The following is a 26,357-nucleotide window of genomic DNA, read 5'->3' as shown; positions in this document are numbered from 1 at the left end:
GTCCGGAATAGCCGCAACGTTGCTGCCTGGTGGAAGAACTGCTCATTCCGCTTTGAAATTGCCTCTGACTTTTCATTCTACGGAAACTCCCACGTGCAATATTTCCAAATCAAGTGGGATGGGTAAAGTATTGCAGCAATGCAAACTTATTATTTGGGATGAGTGCACAATGGCACACAAAAAATCGCTCGAGGCTCTGGATAAATCTTTGAGAGATCTGCTAGGGAATTCGAAACCCTTTGGCAGCACATTGATATTGCTTGCGGGAGATTTCAGGCAAACATTACCTATAATAATTACCTTATAAATAATTACCTATAAGGTTTTTTTTTGGTTTTTTGGTATTTATCTTTTTTTGTTTTTTGGTATTCTTTTTTATGTTTTTTTTTAGTTTTTCTTTTATTTTAGTTTTTTCCTTTTTCTTTTTTTAGTTACTTCTTTTTTAATTTGTATTCTTTTTTAGTTTTTTCTTCTTTTTTTTATTTTTTTTATTTTTTTATTTTTGTTAGTTATCATTTTTTTCTTTTTAGTGTTTTTCTTTTTACATTTTCCTTTTTTCTTTTTTTTTTCTTTTTTTTCTTTTTTTCCTTTCTTTTTTAGTTTATTTAGTTTTTTTCATCCTTTTTTTAATTTTCTTTTTCTTCTTTATTTTTCAGGTTTTTCCTCTTTTTTAATTTTTCTTTTTTTTAGTTTTTTTCTTTTTCTTTTTCTTTTTTTAGTTTTTTTTTCTTTTTTTTCATTTTAGTTTTTTCTTTCTTTTTTAGTGTTTTCTTTTTTTAGTTTTAGTTTCTTACCTTTTTTGGATTTCTTAGTTTTTTCTTCTTTTTTAAGTTTCCTTTTTCTTCTTTATTTTTTATTTAATTTTTTTTAGTTATTTTTTAATTTTTTTCATTTAGTTTTTGAGTTTTTACTTTTTTGAATTTTTGCTTTTTCTAGTTTTTCTTGTTTCAGTTTTTTTAGTCTTTTCTTAATTTATTAATTTGTTTATATTTTTCTACGTCATATTGAATATGACGTTATGTAGATTTTTTTCCGTTTTCTTTTCCTTTTTAGTTTATTTATTTTTTTTTTAAGTTTTTTTATTTTTAGTGTTTTTCTTTTTTTAGTTTGTTTTCTTTTTTCAGTTTTTTTTTTAGTTTTTTAGTTTTTTTAGTTTTTTCCATATTTCTTTTCAGTTTTTTTCTTTTTTTTTGTTTTTCTTTTTTTAGTTTTTTTTTAGTTTTTTTCTATTTTTACTGTAAATAGTGTAACAGACGGACAGACACTACATTTTTATGTAGATAGATAGATATAAGAAGATTTTGCCATGCCGTCAATATTCTTTCTAAATGTGTGTGGCATCCAACGCGTGATATGTATACAACACGTCCATACAGTATAGTAGAGTTCATGCATCCATAAATACGTTGTCACATACAACTTGTGGTATGCTCTTATCACACAGAAATAGTAGCTGAACTATTAAAGATTGGAACTATATAATCAAGTGTGTTTATGTGAGTGGGTACGCACGCTCAATTAAAAGCTAAACCAGTAATGCCAGGAGCATAAATTTGATGTCATTATATTAAGCACCAAATTAAATTTATAACTCGGTTTTTAACTATTTTATCTTTGACTTGGGAGACATCTAAGCAGGTGCAATTTAATTTTAGTCATCCTTCAGTAGATAACCTAAGTATCTTCCCTGCTTTCCTCGTCTTTTCTTGAATAAACATATTATCATATTTGTGAGCCGAAAATACAATGTCAATTAAGGCTTGAATCAGAACTGACACATAATATGTATATTATGACGGGTGCAGAAAATACTGGCAAACTAACTTTGACTTCAAAATGGACATGGTTCTATCGCATAGCAACCGGCAAAGACCACAACTGGGCAGCCACTCTAAAGGCGATTGATTCATTTGACACAGAAGAAGACTTCTGGGATATGTTCCATTCCGCAATCAAGAAGCCTAGCGAACTTGGACTTCTTCGCCTACCAGTAAACTATAGTATCTTCAGAAGGAGTATATTGCCCAAATGGGAAGATCCAGCCAATGAAAACGGGGGCATGTTAAAATTTGAGATTACGAAAACGGCGGTTGCACAACGAGAGCCAGGTATCGACATTGACAGGCTATGGAGCACGCTTATAGAGCATGTGATCAAGGAACAATTTGGTAAATATAGTGAAAAAATTAATGGTATTGAATTTGCAATTCGTTTTAGATCCTACAAATTTATGATTTGGATTAGTGAGCGGGACGATCAATGCATTAGCATTTTGGAAACCGAAATAAAAAAAGTTACTGATAGTTTCTTTCGAACTACTTTCACTTTTGATGAACACGAGTCTGCACTTAAGCTTAAAGTCAAAGGTACAGTGGATGGGTGACGAGGGTGACGGCAATTCCTCTGCATTTCAACGAAAACTGCTAAGAACTTTGATTTATTTTTAATACTAGTCACACATACTGTCAGTTGCCCTGGTAGTGTCAGTCATTCATAGTGTATATTGCCAGTCATACAATTTTTATATTAAAAGAAATACCATATTTACCTCTTTAATTATGAAAAAGTCTGCTTCCGAAATTTCCAAGTGTCCTGTCATAGAAATTCCAGAAGCGAAATAATTCAGCACTTCTTTGATGGAAATACGAGCTTCTGTGCACCATTTCTCAAGTATTTCTTCTCTTTTACTGGGATTGAGGTTCGATAAGTAATAAACAAAAGCCGAAGCAATGGTGGACTTTTCAACGACATAACCCGACTCTTTATTTATTGATTCCAACTGTAACAAGAAAATGTTTGTTTTCGATTAGTTATTGCTAAAAACAATGGTGTGCTGATGGTGATTTCTCGAGTGTCACGTTTTGTTGATAAAAATTGAAGCTAGACAAGAAGATAAATTTAATTCTGAAGCCAAAGTGGCCTTTTCAGTGATTAAATTAAAAAACAACTTTTTTAACTGCAAGTAAGGAGCAACATTAAGACTGAAAACAAGCAAAAAATATTCCGTATATGAAAGGGATGGTCCCCTCCTCAACACCTCACTCTTTACGCTAAAGTTTGACTCTTTCTCACAACCCTCATTTTTAAAACAATAAACAACTTTGGCGTACAGAGCGAGGCATTGAAGAGGAGACAAGCCCTTTCATATACGGAATAATTTCTGTTCGTTTTAAGTTTAAATGTCGCTCCTTACTTGCAGTTAAAAAAGTTGCTTTTTTTTAAATTTAGTTTCTGAACGTCTTTTTATTAATGCATGTTTTGATTTTGGCTCATCGCACATGAGTAATTAAAACAATATATGCATATTCATTTTTTTTTGCTAAGTGGCTTTCTCATAGTTTTGATCAGACTATTTTGATAAGAAAAAAGGGTGGGGAGGAGGCCTAATTGCATTCCAATTTTTAGTTACTTAAAAGTGCAAAAGTTTGGAGAAGACGAACTGCCTTATATACGTAATATTTTATGTTCGTTTTAGGTTTTAATGCTGCTCATTACTTCCGGTTAAAAAAAATCATTTATTTTCTTATAGTTTTATTTTTTAAATATGCTAGAAAATCCTGCGCCCCCTTCATGGAAATTTTCTTCCCTTATGATAAATTCCTCCATGGAAAGATACTACCACGTAATCTGCTGCCCCCTACCCACCTTCACCCCAATGCGAAGAAGTCCTCCTAAAAACGTCTGTACACTTTATAATAGCCATTACTATATGTAAACAATGGTCAATTTTTGTAACTTGCAGTCCCTCCCCTGGGGACTGCGAAGGAGTAAGTCATCCCCAAAGACATAGTTATTAGGATTTTTGATTATGCTGAAAAAAATAAATATCTCAAAATTCTTATCCTGTGAATTTGGGAAAAAATGAGCGTGGAAGGGAGCCAAGATGCCTCCGATTTTTCTGGTCACCTAAAAAGGGCACTAGAACTATTAATTTCCGTTAGAATGAGCCCTCTCACGACATTCTAGGACCACTGGGTCAATACGACCACCCCTGGGGAAAAAGCAAAAAAACAAATAAACACGCATCCGTGATCTGTCTTCTGGCAAAAAACACAAAAATTCTAAAATTTTTTAGATAGGAGCTTGAAAATTCTACAGGTAGGGTCCTCTAATACGTTGAATTTGATGGTGCGATTTTCGTTAAGATGTTATTACTTTTAGGGGGTGTTTCTCCCTATTTTCTAAAATAAGTCAAATTTTCTCAGGCTTTTAAAATTTGATGAGTAAGACTAAACTTGATGAAACTTATATATTTAAAATCAGCATTAAAATGCGATTCTTTTGATGTAACTATTGGTATCAAAATTCCGTTTTTTAGAGTTTCGGTTACTATTAAGCCGGGTCGCTCCTTACTTTATTTTAAAAACATATTTTAACTTTTTATGTTTTTTAAGTTAGTTTAACTTAAAAAGTTAAAATGATTAAAATGATCAAGTTATGAAATGATCAAGAAAGATCACATTTCCTTACCACGAACTATTTGATATGATTGACTATGTTTCAACAGTAATAGAACAAACTTTTTTGAATTTAATTGATACAATAAAGTACTCTGGTGGCGTTTTCAGGGATAGTTTCTGACTCTTTATTTGTTGTCTTCAACAATGATAAGAAAATATATATAGTGGCAGAAAGGATAAAAAACAAATAATTTTTTATGAAAACATTTGGTATACAACTATTTCTGCATTTCAAACAAAAGGTAGAGCATATTAGAGACAGCACAAGCGTTGCCAAAAGTAATGAGGCGTGGCAGCCATTAGTAAAAAGGTCCGTTCTTCCAGGGATGACTCAACCCCGTAAATTCCACAGTCAGGATTCGTAAATTATATAATTTGCCCGATGTTTCCATATAAGATTTATTATTGGGAAGGGTGGGAAAGTTGGATACTGAATATTTAGAGATTGATTCAGAAATCCAGAAAAAGGAGTTTTCAGAGAAAAGTAAAGAACAATGTTAAAATTTCCAACAACCGAAGATATATTCCTACAATAATTAAAATTTTAAACAACAAAAATTACTATTAAAGAATGAATGAAACCAACCAAAACGAACAGAACTTAAAATAAATAACAACATAAATAGTGGGCTATACACAACGACGAGTACGCACAAAGGTAGTGTATCTGGAGTCACTAACCCCTTACTCATTTTTTTTTTCTCCTTACAGACTTGTTTCTTCAGGACAAGACACAGGTACAACACAGAGGTCATTGTTACATAATAATTTAGGAAATGTCATTGTTTCCATACACAAATTTAAGGTCTCGTGTTATTGTTTTTTCTTCAAGATTTCTTTTTCTTCCAGGTGGTTTCCCCTCAGGGCCCTCTCCGAGCTTCTAGTGAAGTGGAGAGCCATCGAATGTAAAAAAAAAATGATCATAGTACCCCCTCAAGACCTTGTTTTCTTTTTCTTCAAGACACTCCCACATATTTTCTTCAAGAGGTACTTCAAGAAATTTTTAAGACATTTTTAAGAAAATTTTCTTTTGAAATTAACTTGGCGCGATACAGTGATGCTTCATCTGCACAGGTGATATTGATTACGACATTGTCGATGATTTCTGTTTTCCATGGGGATCATACTCTGGAAACTGAGCCGCATCACGCAAACCCCTAAGATTGTAATTGAGTTTTTATTTAGTAGCATGCAGCATGCACTAGTACGACTCTAAGCCGAGGTTTTTAAATGAATCTATTGATACAAGTTAAGAAGCAAGCAAGAATAGGAACTCAGGAGGGGATGTTAACAGGTGATACTTTAATGTGGTAATTAAAGGGTCAAGGAAATTTAAAGTCTACTGTTATTCATTGTTTGACGCAACCAAGACAAGGACATAAGTTTTTTTTGTAAATATGCTATGATTTTTCGTGATATTTCTCAACGATTATTTTTTAAATTAATAACATAAGGTGACCATATAATTTCTAGTTTTTTCTTATTACAAACATAAAACCTTATTCGAATTTTCGGTGGGAATACCCCTTTGAAGTAAATGACCAAAACCATTGGACAAGAAATGAATTACCGTCCATGAACCATGCCTGTTCTTGGCACATGTCACTCTGTGACCCGTGCAAAATTTGGCTCCATGGATCTTCTTACACCATGGATCATTGGAGTCCAGGACAGTCCCGACCCATTGTGATATCCCCATTGAACTTTATGACTCCGTGGCACTCTGTGGCCCGTTAAAAGACATGAGGCATGTCAAAAACTTATAATTGCATCAGCTGTTTGATTTTGTCAAGAGAGTGGGGGGGGAGTTGCCACCAATTTTACTCGGTCCAGTGACAGAGAAGAATTAAAAATGAGCAATATAGTACCATGAAACACTGGGGGAACCAGGGGTTCGGGGTTCCCTGCTCCTCCCCCTAAGATTTTTCTGGCACTTTCTTTCCCTGTTTTACTTTTTTATTTTTTAACTCTTTTTCATAATAAACTTTTCAATTTGGTTAATTATTGGCACCTTTGACACATCCCCCCAAAAGATTTTGCTCGTTGGCGCGCCCTTGTCACATTGGCCAATTCCCCAAGATTTTGCTGAAGATTCGCCCCTGCCATGAAAGCAAATGTATACTAAAGAAAACTGATCTTTTTCTCTGGATCAGGGACATGATTTACTATGGGACAGGGAGAGGAAGCAACTTCCCTTCTCTTTAACACGGTTGCCAACCACTGACATCCAAAAATAGTGAAAATCAAGGTAAAAAAGGATGGATTTTTACTCAAAAAAGAATGCAAGTCAAAAAATTTGCACACACAGTGCTGCCAAAGCTTGCGCATCAGCTCTGAGGTATAAAAGAGTGCATTCCAAATGAAAATGATCCAGTTGGTTACCCGGTTCCTCTGATTAATTACATTTCTGACGAAGTTACAAACTACTGACGCATAAAGTGAATGAAAACTAACACCCAAAAAGAGAAACTTTTACTCTTCCACTTCCCCTCTTTGGTAAAAAAGAGAAAATTTCCCACGAAAAGTGTGCAAGTTGGCAGGCCTGCTCCAGAACCAAGTCTGTCCCCCCTCAGACCTCAGCTCCCCCCCAGCTGAAATTTAGTTTCTGAAAAAAAATCTTGTCAAAACTAAGATAAGCCTGCATAATTCAAGTATCCAGAGAAACAGATCAATTTTCCTTAGTATATTTTGCCTTCATGGTAATACGTGAATCATTTTTCATTTTTCACTGTTATTTTCTCCTGATTTGGAAAAATTGGCTCCAATTTCGCCCCACACAGGATTCTGACGAAATTACGCCACTGTTCTGGATGCTTACGTTATATAACACTATATTAATTTTGATGGGATTTTGAAGACGCTAAATTTCAGCTCGATAGGACTGGGGTCTTGCGGGCAGTTGCCCTCCACCCCTTTCCCTAGTAAATTACATCCTTGAACTGCATGTGGAGATATTTTCATTAAAAACTGAATACCTGACTTAAGCTATGTACTTATATAAGCTTTAACTTTATCAATCGAAACAGCTCGACTTTATTTTCACTATCCTTACATAAGGTACATAAACGTACACAACGTACATAACGGCGACAATTAACATTGTTGCTTACCTTTTATGAAGTAAACGAAGCTATATATACCCGGCGAAACGACACCCTAGAAAAAATCTCAAGAAAAAAAAACCCGTAGCATTTTTCTTCAGGTGTAGAATAATTTGTTTAAGAAAAGTCAGATGCACCTTTTACCCTTGGGCACGACAAATATTCGTATTCAATATACATTTAGGACAATACCTCTGTTTTCCAACGTTGATATTCGTTTTCCAAAGCAGCAAAAAGTGCCTCTGACGACTGAATTTCATCCATTGCAATTTTCATGTCTATTTCAAGTGACGCTGCTGAGCGCGTTGCTACATTTAGCTTTCCTTGTAGCTCCGCAACAGTTGTGTCAACATTATTCAGGCCATCTTCTAGGATTAACATCTGAGATTCTGATAGCTCCAAATTTCTAAGTGAAAGACAAGCAATACCAATAGTTATCGAAAGAAGTAGCAATCTAATGCACTATATTTTTAAAAATATTGGTATGCTACCATTTTCCAGTTTGAAAACACTTTAGATAGGTTGCGATTCTAGGAAAATTCGTTTCACTCTCCAGGTATTATGTTTTTCATAACTCGTCTATTGACCAAAATGAGAGATCCCTGATGGCTAAAAGCCTTGATTATAAGTAGGAAGAGTTTCAACCTGCAATTTGACAAATTGACAAATTGACAAATAATTGACAAATTAGTTGATTCTGAACTAGAGATAGGTATTCCCATTTGGGAGCCGTGAAGAGATATTTAGATTTTTCATTGCTTTGGATAAAATACTACGCATTGCGGCAAAAATATTACAATAATAATTTGTATACCAAAGGACCGAGCCGCGGTTTATGCTTATTGTTATTTCAGTGTTTAGGAAAATATGTTCAAGGTCTTAATTGATTAGGGATTAAAGGTTCTAACCTCCTTTTTGTAAGTCAAAACTTATTTGAGGACAACCAGATCCCTCCTGTGTCTCTTTTTTTGCTACGAGGAACCACAGTACCTTGTCTAGGCATTTAGTTCAAATTTTGAATTGCTAATCATTTTATTCAAGATAGTCGAAAGATCCAGCAAATATGCTTCCAGATATGACTTAACCCCACAGTCCCAGAGACAAGGGCTTTAAATTATGCAAACTACCAATTCTATGAAGTGAAACCAAAAGGCATCATTATCAATTACAATTGAAAATGATAAACAAAGAAATCTGCGTGTAGAAAATATACGACAGGAATGATCACGGTCGGATCACGATAGGAATATGTGGTTAGAAGAGAAGCAACAGTGAGAATCCCAACGAGTACGAGAAGAAACAAATCCTATAAAATTGGTGATTCTTTAATAGATTAAAAGGAAGGAGGAATTAAATTTACGCTAGAAATTTTTAATTCAATTGAAATTGCTGATTTGACACCTCGAGACTTGAAACCAAAGAATAACGTAATGATGTTTCTGTTTCGTAATTAGATAACAAAATATATGCAAGCCTGTCACGTGCCGTTTTAGAAGGGAATCAAAATTACGAGGGAACGATGGATCTTGTTATTTTGGTACCACTCTAAAAAGAAGTAAGCAAAATCAACGCTGAAATTGTTGATTGCCTCCCTGGAGAATATAAATGCTATAAAAATTATGTTTTGTGAAGGATAAACAGGAAGAAAGATTTGAATTCTCTCCGGAATTTCTCAATTCAATTGAAATTGCTGATTTGCCACCCTATGAGGTAAAACTAAAGAATAGCACGATAATTGTGCTAATGTGTAATTCAGGTATTTCAAATAGTATGGGCAATGGAACATACATGGGAATTACTGAATTATATAATAGCATAATTAAAGCTAAAGTATAATTAATGGAGAAAAATTATAAAAGAAGTCCTTTTGCTACTTATAACGCCATGTTAAATCATAAGAGTTGATGAGAGAGCATGAACAGCTAAATTAAAAGGATTTGAAAATGTATAATGTAACGATGAAACAAAATACAGTAAAACCAGATTTCAGGTTATTTGACATGCTTCAGCAGTCGATACAGCGAATTAGAACCAAATATGATGAACAAAGAAAGCTGTGATTAGAAGAAAAATAAAAGCAAGGATCACAGTGAATCGTAAACGCAAATGACACGCAACGAAATCTGTTGTAAGAAAAGAAGCAACAGCAAGAATCGTAACGAATCCCAGGAGAATGCAAATCCTACAGAACATGTAACCCTTCAAAGGATAAATATGAAGAAGGAACTGAATTCACCTCAGAATTTTGTAATTCAACTGAAATTGCTGATTTGCAACCTTATGACTTACAACTAAAGAATAATATAATAATATTTCGACTGCGTAATGTTAAGAATTACGTATATAAAATCGTGCAACGTATCAGGTACCTCACAGTATTATTAAGCAGAAACCAGTATCATACTTAATCAGTAACAACTGTATATATACAGTGTATATATAAAGTGTATATTTTTCTCGAAAACAGTTTGATAATTTATCCTAATAATTGGCATACTAACCTTCTCTGGTTTTAAAAAAAATGATCAAGATAAGTCAACTTGTTGACAAAATCCGTTCCTCAAATACACTCTTTCATATTTTTCTTCCATAAATCATCTACTGGCTGAAATTAGAGACCCTGAAAGACAGGGAACTGTCTTTCCCTGACAGGGAACTATCAGCCTGAAGGTTGACATTTGATTCTGGGCTTTACAAAGGCATGTGGATAGAAATCACAACATTACAATTCTTAAATATTCTGATTTCGGTTAATCCAATTTATATGCGATTAATTCATATGCAAGAGGATTCAAATACTATATTTTTTGTTAGAAGTTTTTTAAAGATAATTGTAACTTCGGGAATGTTTATTTTCCAGTGTGAAACGACCTTCTTGATAAGTCACGACTTTAAAAAAAATCCTTCAGGGCCTCAATTTTGCAAAAAAAATTTTCATATGAATGACGTCATACTCATATGCGTTTCCTATTATTCTGCTTGCTTTATTTATGCGTGGAAGGGTGCTTTGCGCATCGGATAGGGCGTCGGAATTTCAATCCAAAATCTGCGGGTCCGACTTTTGCAGTCGTCAATTATTTCATTAGAGTTGGTTTTTCATAGTCGAATATTTCAACATTTTTCATATTTATGCAGTCACAAATACTTGAAATTTGTTTGGTCAAAAGTTTATGTTAAATATTGAAAAACCGCTGCTAATTTGAACTAATTTGAGCTAATTTTGAGCTAATTTGAAGCTTCAGCGTAGACAGAATTTTGGATTTATTGACGTTTATCTGCACCAAAAAAGACAAAGCAAGAAAAAAATAGCTCAGCTTTGAATAGCTATAACAAAAAACCCTGATCCGTATTAGCCCGAACAGCCTACAATTTAGGAATATCTTAAAATTAAGAATACTTGAATAAATTATGCTTTCTAGAGGGTTCAAAATACCAAAATTTTTGGATAAATAAAAGTTCGAATAGGGATAAATTCTTTTATTAGACAGTGATAATGACATTCACAAAATATATTGAAATATCCAGTATATTTCGTGAATATTATTATCACTTTCTAATAAAAGGATTCATCCCTATTCAAAGTTTTATTTATCGTCATGGAAAGGCAATGTGGTCATTGAAATTACTTACTAATTTTTTTTTTATAGGAACAGATACATATACCCATACTACTAATAATAAAATGGTAAAAATTAAACGGATAACGTTTCCTATGCTAATTTGAATTAAACCCAGATACCATACTTATAGAATATCTTAAAATTAAGGAAAATACAGCTAAATTACCGATTCAAAACAGCTTGTTCTTGCTCTAGTGGCATCAATTTATCCAAAATTTTGGAAAAATCAACATTCGCTTTCACCCAAGTTGCCAAAGGATACGCGACAACGGATGCCCTTTTAGCTGCTGCTTCATCAAAGGAGTTTGGCTTCGCCTTCAAGAGGAACTCAACCGCTTTTCTGTTAGTCGGCTTAATATTTCTGGCATCAAAAGTCGTAATTTCCTCCCTGATGCCACGCTTTGCTAGGAATTGTTTCATTGAGTTCCAGGACGTGTCCAAAATCCCCATGAGCCTTAAAACTCCCTCCAATATATCTCTGATGACCTCAGGGGGGGCTCTTAGCGATCTAAGAAAGGAAACAAATTAAATGCTGCTTTTGCATGTAAAACACGGAAACCCGAATCGTGTTATGCATTACATCAGAAGTGGAGATTAAAGTGGTAGATTAAATCGAGAGTGGAAAAAACTAAAGTATTTTCTTCATGCTTTCTGTTAATAATATGTCTAGTATATTTTTAATGACCAAAGTGAGAGCGGCAAGGCTGATTTCCACTCGGACTTAGAGGAAAGGGGTCACATCATACAGCACCAATTTTAAACAAGAGTGGAAAGGCTGAAAAATATTTTTAGAGCTTTTTCTTAGAAGTTTTTTCAGTACAGCTCGGATGACCCCAGACGAAGCCCTTAGTTGTCAAATAAGAAAAATTAAATATTATATTTTCCAATATTAAATTTTAATATTAAATTTATTTCAATATTAAATTTAAAGGAGAGTGGACATTTTTTTTTCACCCTTATTAAGGACCAGTTATTTGTACAAACAGTTTTCAAGCCTTCAAGAAACTAATAAATACTTTTGTTATGAAAGGCTCAATTTCAAAATTATTGATATGAGAGGAACTTTATTGAATAAACAAGCCACATTGAACATTAAATTTCATAAAAGGCAAAGAGAGGGGGGGGGACTCAATTTTTTTTAGCACCCAAATGATGCACACTTCTCACAAAGAGAATTAAGAAGAAATATAAGGAAAAAGAAAAAAAACAGACATTAGAAAGTGATTTTTCATCATTTGATGAAAAATAGAAACAGGAAAAGTGGGAAAACAGAGGAAAATTCCTAATAAAAAGTTGAAATATTTCCTTTAGTAAAGGCAGGGCAACATACACTTGAATGAATGTATACCAGTACATTATTGTGGCATACCCTTGCTTGATCTGGTGCAAAGCAAAAGCAAGAAAAGGCCAATACAATATTTACAGAACAACTGAAGAAAGGCATCATCGTGGCTAACAAATACACATTTTGATTTTTATGTTTTTACACAAAAAAATTTGTATTTGGAAAAAAAAAGTGAAACGTTTTCAATCATGGCTCATCAGAGATAGACCGTCAGCCCATATAAGCTTTTGTAACTAGGACTGATGTTGTGACTCTTGATGTTCTGTGAAATTATTCTGTATATTAAAGGGAATGTCCCCTCCTCGACGCCTCGCTCTTTACGCTAAAGTTTAACTCTTTCTCACAACTCTACTTTTTCAAACAATAAAAAACTTCCCTCCAATTTTTGGCTACTTAAAAAGGCAGCTAGAACTTTTTATTTTTTTTTATGAACGTTTTTATTAGTTATAAAAATAAGTAACTTATGAATAAACTTACGTAACAAACTTCTATATTTGTATATTTTTATTACGTATATGAATGAGTTTGCCCCCTCGTCAATGCGTCGCTCTTTACACGAAAGCTTGAATTTTGTCCCAATTCTTTAAGAATGACCCCTGCATCACAAAGGTGGTAAAATAAATAGTTGAAATTACTAAAAGTACTTTAGCGTAAAGAGCGAGATATCGAGGACGCCCATATATACGTAATAATTTCTATTCGTTTTAAGTTTTAATGCTGCTCCTTACTTCCATTTGAAAAAACTTTTTTTTTAATTTATTTTCTCATTTGTTTTAATAATGCTAGAATATCCTGCGCCCCCTTCATCGAAATTCTCTTCCCTCATGATAAATTCCTACATGGAAAGATCCTCCCACATAATCCCCTCCTTTCGAACTCCTCCCAACGTGGAAAAGTCCCCCCTAAAAATGTCTGTACACTTTCTATGATTATATGTAAACAATGGTCAAAGTTTGCAACTTGCACCCCCTCCCCCGGGGACTGTGGGGGAGTAAGTCATCCCCAAAGATAAAGTTATTAGGTTGGCCACTTTTACATATATATATATATATATATATATATATATATATATATATATATATATATATATATATATATATATATATATATATATATATATATATATATATATATATATATATCTATGTATAATGGCTATTTGTATATTTTTGTTACGTATATGAGTGGGTTTGCCCCTGGTCAATACTTTGCTCTTTACACTAAAGTTTGAATTTTGTCCCAATTCTTTAAGAATGACCCCTGAGTCGCAAAGGCCGTAGAATAAATCGTTGAAATTACTAAAAATAATTTAGTATAAAGAGCGAGGTATTGTGGAGGAGACAAACCCCCCTTATATACGTAATAATTTCTGTTCGTTTTAAGTTTTAATGCTGCTCCCTACTTCCAGCTTAAAAAACTTTTTTTATTTGTTTTCTCATTGTTTTTTTTTAAATAATGCTAGAAATCCTGCGCCCCCTTCATGGAAATTCTCTTCCCTCGCGATAAATCCCTACATGGAAAGATCCTTCCGCGTAACCCCCCCCCTCAAATTTACCGCTGAAAATGTGTGTTTGCTTCCCAATAACCAGTACTATATGCAAACAATGGGAAAAGTTCATAGCTTGCAGCCCTTCCCCGGGGACTGTGGGGGATTCTGCTACCCCCAAAGACATAATTATTAGATTTTTCGACTATGCTGAAAAGAATTGCTATCTCAAAATTTTTATCCGATGACTTTGGGGAAAAATTAGCATTGGAGGGGGCCTAGTTGCACTCCAATTTTTGTATCACTTAAAACGGCCACTCGAACGTTTAATTTCCGTTAGAATGAGCCCTCTCTCGACATTTTACAGCCACTGGGTGGATACGATCACCCGAGGGGAAAAAAATAAAATAAAAACGCATCCGTGATCTTCTTCTGACAAAAAATACAAAATTCCACATTTTTGTAGATAGGAGCTTGGAAGTTCTGCAGTATAGTTCTTCGATACGCTGAATCTGATGGTGTGATTTTCGTTAAGATTCTAAGAGTTTTAGGGGGGCTTTCCCCTGTTTTTTAAAACAAGGCAGATTTTCTCAGGCTCGTAGCTTTTGATGGGTAAAACTAAACTTGATCAAAAACTTATATATTTAAAACTAGCATAAGAATACAATTCTTTTGATGTAACCATTGGTATCAAAACTCCGTTTTTTAGAGTTTCGGTTACTATTGAGCCGGGTCGCTCCTTAATACAGTTTGTACCACGAACTGTCTGATTAAATTTAATTAGAAGACTACATCTTGCATAAAGCTTATTCGATAAAAATGAGAAAATAAAAATATTGAAAGCTTATAAAGCCTACATCAATTAAGGTACAGAATTCGAGTTCGAATTCGAGTTCGGAGACAGAATTCGAACTTTACTGTAAATAGCGAGGTATTGAAGAGGATTTGCCCCCTTCATTTACATAATAATTTCCGTTCTTCTTAAGTTTTAAGTTGCTCCTTATTTTCAACTGAAAAAACTTGTTTTTTTATCTAATCAGCATAATAAGCCAATTCTTTGATATATCTATTGGTATCAATATTCCGTCATTTAGAGTTTCGGTTACTATTGAGCCGGGTCGCTCCTTAATACAGTTTGTACCACGAACTGTCTGATTAAATTTAATTAGAAGACTACATCTTGCATAAAGCTTATTCGATAAAAATGAGAAAATAAAAATATTGAAAGCTTATAAAGCCTACATCAATTAAGGTAAAGGTTTGAGAAGCATTGGCTTGAGAATAGATAAAGACAAAATTAATGTTTAATTAAATTAAACTTTAAAGGAAATTTCACTGACGTTGACAGGCTGTGACAGAGGATGGCCACGACAGGACGGGCTGAGACTGACGACTGAAAATCAGTACTCCTTGAATTGTCACTATAGTACCTAAAGGTGAATTAAAGAACCACTTTAATTTTGGCATTCTAATTTCCAGAGATAATCTCATATATTTTCTAAGGATTCGGTTCTTCTCGTTTGTTAAACCGCATCTTAGCCGTTACAACGAGGTTCATTAAAGGGTTCTATACCATAGGTAGCTTATGGAAAATGGTGGAGAGGAGAATTCAACTTCTCTTAATTCGCTTAAAAAATCCTTCGAAGAGACCACGACCTCATCTCCTGTAATAGAAGATCCAAGAAGATTGGAAGAAAAAACCCCTTATTCTTCCTTTTAATAAGGGTTATTATTTATTATATAACTATTTATTTTTGGAAAATTTGTCTGATTTGTCTTTCTTTTTTTATGCTTGATTAGTCATACTCAAAAAAGAGAAACTAATGTTGGTCTCCGAAAAAAAGAAAAATCCCGCAGAAGAATCAACGCCATCTAACATTCTTAAGCAAAATCCATTCTTAAGCAATATTTCAATATTAAAGCAATAAAAAATTTGTCGTTGCTCTGCATTTACTGCTACTAGTGCTATCCGCCTTACTTACGTTACTACCTAAAATAAAGGATCCTTATTGGCGTTATTTGCAAATAAAGACAAATCACTATAGCCGACTCTGACAAGCCTGATAGATTAATTTTACCTGATTTCTGAAAGTGACTCAGTTCTTATGTTTCCAACTGCTGATTGTGCTTCTTCCACAAGGGGCTGAATTTTTGAAAGCTCCTGCTGTATGACAGCCTTTCTAAAAATGAAATAAGTGGTATTCACCTTAAAAGAGCAGGAAATAATTAATGAAGTTTCATATATCGTAATCGGACAAAATTAAGCATTTATTCAAAAATTTAGAAATAAAGCGGCCAGAAATTAAGTTTAAATAGCCACCTTCTGATATATAGAGTGGCACTAAAATAGAGACCTGGCTTTTAATTGGCCTTATTTCTTATTTTTCGTTCCGAAATAACTAAAACCCTGAGCACAAGCAATTAGTTGGGCTTAATATCATCTTAAAAATTTAAGAATCTTAGGTATTTTACATACTAGAACAGATTTGAGATTTTTTTTTTTATTAAATCAAATTAAGAATATATACAAAAACAATGTTATGCCCCAACAAAGAGTAGAGCTCGTAAGGGTGGGGTAGTACAAATGCAAAAAAAACACACTGTCTCGTCATACTAATAATTCGAAAAACAAAAAAAAAAACAAAAGAGTATACAAGGTAGGAAAAAACAGAGGAGACCACCCCAGCGGGAGAACACCACAACAAAATACATACTAAAATCTATTATTAATCAATCCCGACATCCTGGAAAAGAGATGGCAGTAGAAAAGAAAGAATAAAGAAGACAGGGCTGTGGGTTCTATTCCTGTTAATTGTAATGTGTGGATCGCTTGATGTGATTATATTTTCAGTTTTTATGGGTATTAAATAAAAAAAAATCAACTGAAAATAAGGACCGACATTCAAACTCAAAACGAACAGAGATTATTCCGTATATGAAAGAGACTGTACCCTCCTCAACACCCCGTTCCTTACGCTAAAGTTTTTTTTTTATTACTTTAAAAAGTAGAGTTTTGACAAAGAGTCAGACTTTAGCTTAAAGAGTGGGGTGTTGAGGAGGGAAAAGTCCCTTTCAAATACGAAATAATTTCTATTCGTTTTAAGTTTAAGTGTTGCTCCTTACTTTCAGTTGAAAAAATTGTTATTTTTTAATTTCTGAACGCTTTTCATTTAATTCAGGCTCGATTTTAACATAATTTTCACATGAAAGATTAAAAAGAAATTTGTATATAATTTTTTTGCACAGTTTCCCACCAAAAGAAATTCCTCTGGAAAGTTCACCTACAGAAACTACCATTACAATGTGAAAATCTTCCTGCATAAAATCCATGCTTCAGAAGTCACTCTTAAGGAATTGTCATTAAAAACAAACCTTAAAGGTAAAGATCGAGGTATTGAGGAGGAGGTAAGCCCCCTCATATATTTAATAATATCTGTTTGTTTAAGTTTTAACGTCGCTTTTGGCTATAATTTGAAAAAAATTGTGTTTTTTACTTAAATTAGGACCGTTTTATAAAATAAATAAAAAATCAGTTTTTTTTCAGCTGGAATTAAGGAGCAACATTAAAACATAAAACGGACAGAAATTATTACTTATATGAGGGGTGTCTTCCCCTCGTCAATACCTAGCTCTTTGTGCTAAAGCTGTTTTTAGTGCTGTTAAAAGAGCTCTTTATTCTAAATGAATGGTGTTTGTGATTCAAGAGTCATTCATAAAGAATTGAGACAGAATTCGAACTTTACTGTAAATAGCGAGGTATTGAAGAGGATTTGCCCCCTTCATTTACATAATAATTTCCGTTCTTCTTAAGTTTTAAGTTGCTCCTTATTTTCAACTGAAAAAACTTGTTTTTTTATCTAATCAGCATAATAAGCCAATTCTTTGATATATCTATTGGTATCAATATTCCGTCATTTAGAGTTTCGGTTACTATTGAGCCGGATCACTCCTTACTCACAGTTTGTTACCACGAACTATTTGATCATCAAAAGATCCAGAGACTTATATTAGAAAACAGGGGGGAAGGGCCAATACAATTATTCAAAAAGCCGCCGAGCTAAAAAGTTATGTTCTGGCTCGAAAGGGGTCATGTCTATCTTACAAGATTCAACGATGCTAGTACTCGCCGGGCTTAAGTAAAATGCGGTAAGTGTTTTAAATCTTTGGTTTACCCTCTGTGTTTACCCTGAATAATCTTTCATAATTTTGTTAGACTGAACTCTCCCTAGTAAATTCTAACGAATGCATAAAGTCTAGCGGTTACAATGGCATAGGACTGGCGACACATCGACCGTTAGACGTGCTTGGTGCTAAAAGCTTTTCTATAAAAATGATATCTATATCAAATTTTCATGAGTTTAGAAAACTGAAGATTTATTTTAGTGACGAAAGAGGACACAATGTATGTAATAATGTTCAAAATGAAAGACTCAATGCTAGTAAGTTAATTTAGAACAAATAGTGCTTAGGAATGCCTTTTAAAATCCCTTCTAAAATTGTTTTTGATTTCTAGGAAAATGCTAAAAAGAACGTTTAAGACCAATAAAGGAGAAAAATCTAAGTAAGGCCAAGCAAGGATGGAAGGTATAGAGCATAAAAAGATTTCTATAATGATCAAAATTTCATCCATTTATTCATAATGTTCCTATACTTTGCATATTTCTTCATAGTATGACGAGTTTGTTCCCGAGATATAGACTTAACGTGTTACCCGCCTAGAGTAGGATGTAGCTACAAAAAAAGGGCATAGGATCGTTACCTTGTTTCAATTTCCTCACTTCTAGCTTTAGTTTCTTCCTTTAGCTGTTCCAAGTCATTTTTTTTCTGACTAGCATTCTTCATCGTAAAACTTATTAGGTCAAGGGCATCCTTGGCATCTTTCTGCTTAGCTTCAAGGTTTTTACTTTTTTCAGCAGCCGATTCTTTCAATTTCATAACCGAATTGTACACCTCTTCGAGCTTCCAAACACCACCCTAAGAAAATGTAAATATATATATATATATATATATATATATATATATATATATATATATATATATAATTACTACATTTGAGTAATTACCATGTTTGACAATTGCTGAAATATTTATATGGAAAACTTATTTGCTATCATCACTGCAAAGTTCCTTTTTTTATGTGTTACATCTCTAGTTTCTGAATTTTCTTTTGCATCATCAGTTGTCACTCCTTTGGCTTTTCTTTTCCTGTCATAATCTTACTTTCTTTTTCTGGGTTATTCTTTTTATTTTACTTAGGCTCTCATTTTCCTGTCAATTTTATGCCTTCTTTTTTCCTACCCTATCTTCTGTTGTTTTTCTTTTAGTATTTTCCTTTTATTTTGTTTGTATTTTTCTATGTGCTTGATATCTCAAACTTCCTTTTAATTAGACATCTACCCCGTAAGAGTGAATAATGAGTCATCTGTATCTCATACTCTTTCAGAGGATTTATTTTTCTGCAACTTTCCAACACATACATCTCGTACAAAGGGTGATGGATATTATGGAAAAGTGGGTTTAGCTCAGAGAGGCCACAGCAAAAATTAGAAAGGAAAAGAAATTCGGTTAAACTATCAAGATTAGCTCTCCGGTAGATCTACCCCTCATATTCTTCTTTCAGAAATTCCTCTGCTGCCATATTAGAAGAGGTATTCTCAGGAAAGAGGAAGTTGGAAAGTATGGCCACCATAGGGACGAACTTGTCAAGTAATTCTATGTCGTTGAAAGATATCTAAATACGCAGATATGGTTAAGTAAAACACTTTACAAAATAATAAATAAAGAAAACATGTACTAATAAATAATTAATTAAATGTTAATCAATGAATGAACTAATTTATTCATTCATTTGATGTGGTAATCACATAGACACAAGCCAAGCTTTGTGGCATCACTAACAATCCTAAAAAAAATCCTGTAAGAAGAAAATATGATGAATATGAAAATATGAGACTAGTCTTTTGGCTTGACCCATAGCCTAGGTATATACATAGTCATGCACTTTTCTATCTTCTTTATTGAAGACTTTTGGGATACAGTGTGTGTCGCACTTTTTTCCTTGGCTCCTCCTTCGTGTGTGCGCAATAATGAATTGTTAGCTATGGGTGGTCATTAGGGTTGCCACTCCATAAGAAGTACTCACGGCAAAAAATGCTTCCTCACAAAAATTTGCCGCGCGTTGCACAAACCAGAACACCTCTTAAGGAGCAGATTTTTTTTGAACATCTTATTTGCTCTTTTTCATCATCATATAAGCCATGAGCTAAATTTTATTGTTCTACTATGGCTAGTTCTCCTTAACTGACTACTAACATAACAGAAAATAATAACTTAAATGGCATGCGATTATATGTAAAAGCGTCTCGTAATACCGCTATCAGACTATCCATTTTCTTGGAAAATGGCACAGAAAACTGGAGCCAGTAAAAGGACTACATTTATCCCCCCCCCTATTATTCAGATATATACCCCAAATTATATAATTTCAATGTTGTTTTTTTTCAATTTCCAGATTTCGCCACTGTTGATCCAATTTATAGGTAACCGGTTAAAACATAAGACAATGCAAGAAGAATATATAATTTTGGCTATAAATTGGTATATTAGGGAGTTTTTGTGGTAAAATGAGCGGATAAACATCCAAATGTAAACTGCAAGTGCATATTATGAAGTAAGAATATTTTTTGTATCACGTTTCATCCTGAATATTCCTAATTCTATCCCTATACCCCAAAAATTGTTATCTATTGGTTTTCAAAGTCACCTCCACTTAAATTAACGCCCATATTAGCGTTAGATTAGCCCATGCTTATCTGTTAGCCAGTACACACTCAAGAATTTGGATCTGTAGGTACGGGATTTAAATGACTGAGATGTTTCGGAGACAGATAAAATACATATAATTTGGGCTGTATATTTGCACATTAGGGGGGTGGGGAAAAGGGGGTTAAGTATAGCAGGGATGCATGTAAAATGTAACCTAACCATACCTTACCAAATTACTAACTAAATACTTATTAAAATATATCACTATGTAGTTTTCCACTGAGCCGAAGCTAATTGTCCTCGTATACAAACATCAATATACCGGTTTTTATCTGATTTTACAGATCCAAACTCTTGAGTTATGCTTGGCTAACGGATAAGTACCAATTTAGTTTTTTCACTGAATGTACATAAGGATTTTTCAATAAAGTTTCCCTCAAAACATTTTCTTTCAAAACCTATGGGCACAAAGAATCAAAGGAGGGGAGGGATCAACCCATTCATCAATTTAAATCATTAAAATCTGAATAATGATATCTGGCTTTTCTATAATCAAAAATTAATTCACTTTAACAGCTTCTACCAGTTTTGTAAAATAGCTAGAAATAGTAAATATATTGTAAAATAATGTAAATAATAATTTAAAATAATTAAATAAAATAATGTAAAATAGTTTTTAAAATAATTAAAATCTAGTTAGAAAATTTCTAACTAGCAGCTGTTCATAATTCCATTGAAAAACAATCCATTTTTACTCGCAAACTTAAATTAAGTTCAATACTTAAGTTAGGGAGGGAGGGGGTAAACGATTAAACTGGAAGGGATTTTCAAAATCTGACGAAAAAATAGCACAAAGAATAATATTTCCTGAATATAGGGTATTAATATTTTTATCAAACGAGTCTGGTTAAATAATGTTCAAAATATTTTGTAAAACACTCACCAACAAAACAAACACTGGTATCCTTTATTATTACTGGTTTTAAGATCTTTGACTTAAGAGTGTCTTTATAGAGTAGGATTTTAGGAAGAGGGAGGACACCAAAGTCCCCAGCCCTTGTACTTCAATAATGGAGTACCTATAGTATAATGTTTTATTTTGACATAACTTCTTATAATCTTTACCGCCTAACCTTTTCAGAATAATATTTACCCATGCTTAGCCTATTTGTACGATCATTCGTCTTTCTTGTTTATTTGTTTTCTTGTTTCATTATTTGTTTTCTTGTTTGTTTTCTTGTTTCATTGTTTATTTGTTCGTTTGTTTCATTCTTGTTTTCTTGTTTGTTTATCTTCTTTCGATGTTTATTTAAATATGACTGAGCAAAAACCGAAATGCTACCTGTCTGTAGGCTATAACGTAATAGGCTATAACGTAGCATCTGTTTCTTAGCATAAAAAGAGAACAATTGATAAATTAAAATGTCAGTATATTATGTCCATAGATTTATGGTTATGGCTTACGTCTTAAGTAGTTGGAGGAGGAGTGGGCTTAGCTCTGTTGGCCTCAGGCGGCTTGGTACTGCAGTGAGCTATTAGTAGTAATAGCAGTAGTATATCTTACGTCTCGTTATACCAATGCTTGTAAAAAAAAAACGGGAATCGTTCCTTTATTACTGAGAAACAGATAGCTAATGAGCAAGTCAATTTCTTGAATATTAAATTTTAAAATGGAACTACTTTTAACAAAAAGTGCTGAAAAATACTTCTTTTATCAAATATTATCGAAAGACTACTACTTTCGCAAAAAGTATTCAAAAAATACTCTTTTGATTAAAAAGTATTAAAATAGCACTTTGGTACTTCCCGTGGCAACTATAGTGGTCATACACGCAGTGGGAATGTATAAGACCTGTATTTCACTCCCCTGACCACGTCCGTTTGTGACGCTGTGATGTCTCCTGTTTCTGAAACAAACTTACATAATTGTATATATACTTATGTTGTGGGCTTGATCTAAGAGTCCTTTACGCTTGGAATGGAGGTATTCACTTACTTCAAGCCTTTTCTTTTGACGTTCTACGTCGTTCTGCACCCTCAAGTAAATTCTCTTGAAGAGATTCATCGTGGCGAGGAAACGAAGTGGATGACCTTTTTGACTCTTATGGATTCTTACAAGACTGAGAACCATCCTTTTCAGATCATTTTCAGCCAATAAACTAGAAAAAAGTTAGCAATTTTAATAAAATAAATATTAAAAACTATTTCTCGAGCATTCCATTAAAAAGAAAGAAAAGGCCTAGTTTAACTTGTTGAAAGGATTATAACTCAAAATTTTTGCCCCACTTAGAAAAAATTAATGTAATTGATTAATATTTCAGATAGAATATTAGAAAACGACAAATATTAATTCACTTTTAAGTTTCATGCCACTTAATTGGAAACGTTTCAAGTTTCCAACATTCACTTTTATTGGAGTTAGAGCTTTTTCATAGAAAAAAGTAGCAGCTATGAGTGAGATCAAATCAAAGTAAATATACTCAAACCCCAGTAATTTTTTTACGGTTTATTAAACTTCGGAATTTGTTGGACTTTGACTGCTAGATGAGCCTGACGTTCACTTGTCAGTTTTGATTCTGACTTAGTTTACTGGCCAATAGCAAGTAATGGGATGTAGACCTGTCAACTAATGAAAGCTTTTCTTCTTTGAATAGCCGAGGTATAACCATTCTAAGCCCTAACTGTAACGCATAAGATATTTGGGAATTAAGACTGAAGGCAAAAGATGAACAAAAATGTATCTTACGTATTAAAACTTAGACCAAAAAGAGACACAAAGCATTGGTTTATCCATGAACTTTTCAGGAGATTTTTTTTGGAGGGGGGGGGGGCAGTAAAAACTAAAAAAATAAAAATATGTTTATATTCATTTTTTGTCACGTTTTTATAAGTCGGACAAACATTTCAGGGGGAAGAGGCTCAAACCCCTAACTCCCCTAGACACGTCCTTGAGTATATCCTATATTATTCATTTTAAATAGTACCAAAAATAGAAAAAACAGCTTTTATCTATTTTCCTAAAACGCAGTAAATCAAACAGTTGTAACGAAGTAACGAACTGCAGTTCGTGGTAACGAACTGCAGTAAGGAGCGACCCGGGTCAATAGTAACCAAAACTCTATAAAAAAGGAATTTTTATACCAATAGTTATATCAAAAGAATCAAATTTTCTTGCTGATTTTAAATATATAAGTTTCATCAAGTTTAGTCCTACCCATCAAAAGTTACGAGCCTGAGAAAATTTGCCCTATTTTAGAAAATAGGGGGAAACACCCCCTAAATGTCATAGAATCTTAACGAAAATAACACCATCAGATTCAGTTTATCAGAGAAACCTACTATACAAGTTCCAAGCTCCTATCTACAAAAATGTGGAATTTTGTATTTTTGCCAGAAGACAAATCATGGATGCGTGTTTATTTGTTTGTTTGTTGTTTTTTTTTCTTTTCCCATGGTTCATCGTATCGACCCAGTGGTCCTAGAATTTTGCGAGAGGGCTCATTCAAACGGAAATGAAAAGTTCTAGTGCCCTTTTAAAGTGACCGAAAAATTGGAGGGCACCTAGGCCCCCTCCCACGCTCATTTTTTCCCCAAGTCGTCGGATCAAAATTCTGAGATAGCCATTTTATTCAGCATAGTCGAAAAACTAATAAGTATGTCTTTGGGGACGACTCATTCCCCCACAGTCCCCGTGGAAGTGGCTGCAAGCTACAAACTTTGACCAGTGTTTGCATATAGTAATGGTTATTGGGAAGTGTACTGACGTTTTCAGGGGGATTTTTTGGTTGGGAAGAGGGGGTTATGTGGGGAAACTTTCCATGGAGGAATTTGTCATGGGGGAAGAAGATTTCCATGAAGAGGGCGTAGCATTTTCTAGCATTATTTAAAAAACAATGAAAAAATAAATATGAAAAAGTTTTTTTCTACTGAAAGTTAGGGGTAGCATTAAAACTTAAAACGAACAGAAAATATTACGCATATAAGGGGTTCACCTCCTCCTAATACCTCACTCTTTACGCTAAAGTATTTTTAGTAATTTCAACTATTTTTTCTACGGCCTTTGTGATTCAGGGGAAAAATTTAAGCTTTAGTGTAAAGAGCGAGGTATTAACGAGTGGGCGAACCCTCTCATATACGTAATAAAAACATACAAATATAGAAGTTTGTTACGTAAGCTAATTCGTAAGTTACGTATATCTTTTACTAATGAAAACGTTCTTAAGAAATTAAAAGTTCTAGTTGCCTTTTTAAGTACCCAAAAGATTGGAGGGCAACTGGGCCTCCTCCCCCCTCCTTTTTTATCAAAAAGATTCGATCAAAACTATGGGAAAGCCATTTAGCCAAATAAATTAATATGCAAAATTCGCTTTAATTATCATCTGCGGAGAGCCGAAATCAAAACATGGATTAACTAAAAAACGTTCAGAAATTAAATAAAAAACGAGTTTTTTTTAACTGAAAGTAAGGAGCGACATTAAAACCTAAAACGAGCAGAAATTATCCCGTATATGAAAGGGGATATCCCCTCTTCAACGCCCTGCTCTTTACGCTAAAGTTTTTACTGTTTTAAAAAGTTGAGTTGAGAGAAAGAGTCAAACTTTAGCGTAAAAGGCGGGGCGTTGAAGAGGGAACATCCCCTTTCATATACGGGGTAATTTCTGCTCGTTTTAAGTTTTAATGTCGCTCCTTAATTTCAGTTTAAAAAAATTGTTTTTTTTATTTAATGAAAATAAAAAAAGACATCTTTTTATAACTAACTAAATGAAAAAAAAGTTTCTCAACTAGAATTAAGGAGTAACAATAAAACTCAAAACGAACAAAAACTATCACGTATATGAAGGGGATTTCACCTTCCTCAACTCCTCGCTTTTCACGCTAAAGCTTTTTAGTACTTTTAAAAAAGCTTCTTATTATTCTAATTAAACGACTCTTGTGTTTCAGGAGTCATTATTAAGGAATTGGTACAAAATTCAAGCTTTAGCGTAAAGATCAAGGTGCTGAGGAGGGGGAGACCCCCTTAATATACGTAATAATTTCTGTAAGTTTTAAGTTTTGATGTTGCTCCTTACTTTCAGTTGAAAAAAACTTGTTTTTCTTATTTAATCTCTGCAGGTTTTAAATAATACTGGGAAATCTGGCCCCAGCTTCACGGCGATATCCCCCTCTCAACGCAAATATCTTCTAGAAAAATCAATCCTGGTGAAAAATTACCCCGAGAAGCTACTTTAGCAAATCCACACGTAAAATTGAGAAGGAAAAGAGAAAGTAAGACTATAAGAAGAATTTTGTATAGGAGTTCTGGCAAATTCCCCAGTGTATAATTTTCCCTGACAAGTTTACCCCTCTGGAATCTTCTACCCCCCATGGATATTTCCCCCGTGATGAAATCCCCCAGCAGAAAGTTTGTCCCCAAACCCTTACTGGAAAATGTATACATACTTCCCAGTAACAAATACTATGAGTAAACGTTAGGCAAATTTCATAACTTAAAGACCTTCCCCGGGGGCGATGGAGGGCCATTTCCTATCCAAAGGCATTGTTATTGTGCCTTTTGATAATGAATGAACAAAATAACATTTT

General features: G+C 33.6%; 1 protein-coding gene across 1 annotated transcript in view; it reads right to left on the bottom strand.

The window, feature by feature from the left end:
- LOC136030708 (cytoplasmic dynein 2 heavy chain 1-like) overlaps window positions 1-26,357 on the bottom strand; it is a 575,385-nt gene that overhangs the window by 199,925 nt on the left and 349,103 nt on the right. Inside the window, exons 49-54 of the mRNA XM_065709779.1 lie at window positions 22,774-22,936; window positions 18,772-18,986; window positions 16,091-16,192; window positions 11,348-11,689; window positions 7,754-7,967; window positions 2,549-2,779 (exon numbers count right to left, since the gene is read on the bottom strand). Of these exons, the coding sequence (XP_065565851.1) occupies window positions 2,549-2,779; window positions 7,754-7,967; window positions 11,348-11,689; window positions 16,091-16,192; window positions 18,772-18,986; window positions 22,774-22,936 (1,267 nt within the window). The remainder of the gene's footprint in view (window positions 1-2,548; window positions 2,780-7,753; window positions 7,968-11,347; window positions 11,690-16,090; window positions 16,193-18,771; window positions 18,987-22,773; window positions 22,937-26,357) is intronic.

This window comes from Artemia franciscana, chromosome 8 (assembly GCF_032884065.1).
Source record: "Artemia franciscana chromosome 8, ASM3288406v1, whole genome shotgun sequence".
Classification (NCBI taxonomy): domain Eukaryota; kingdom Metazoa; phylum Arthropoda; class Branchiopoda; order Anostraca; family Artemiidae; genus Artemia; species Artemia franciscana.
Note: the sequence above shows the minus strand (reverse complement) of the source record. Positions and strands in the feature narration are given on the sequence as shown.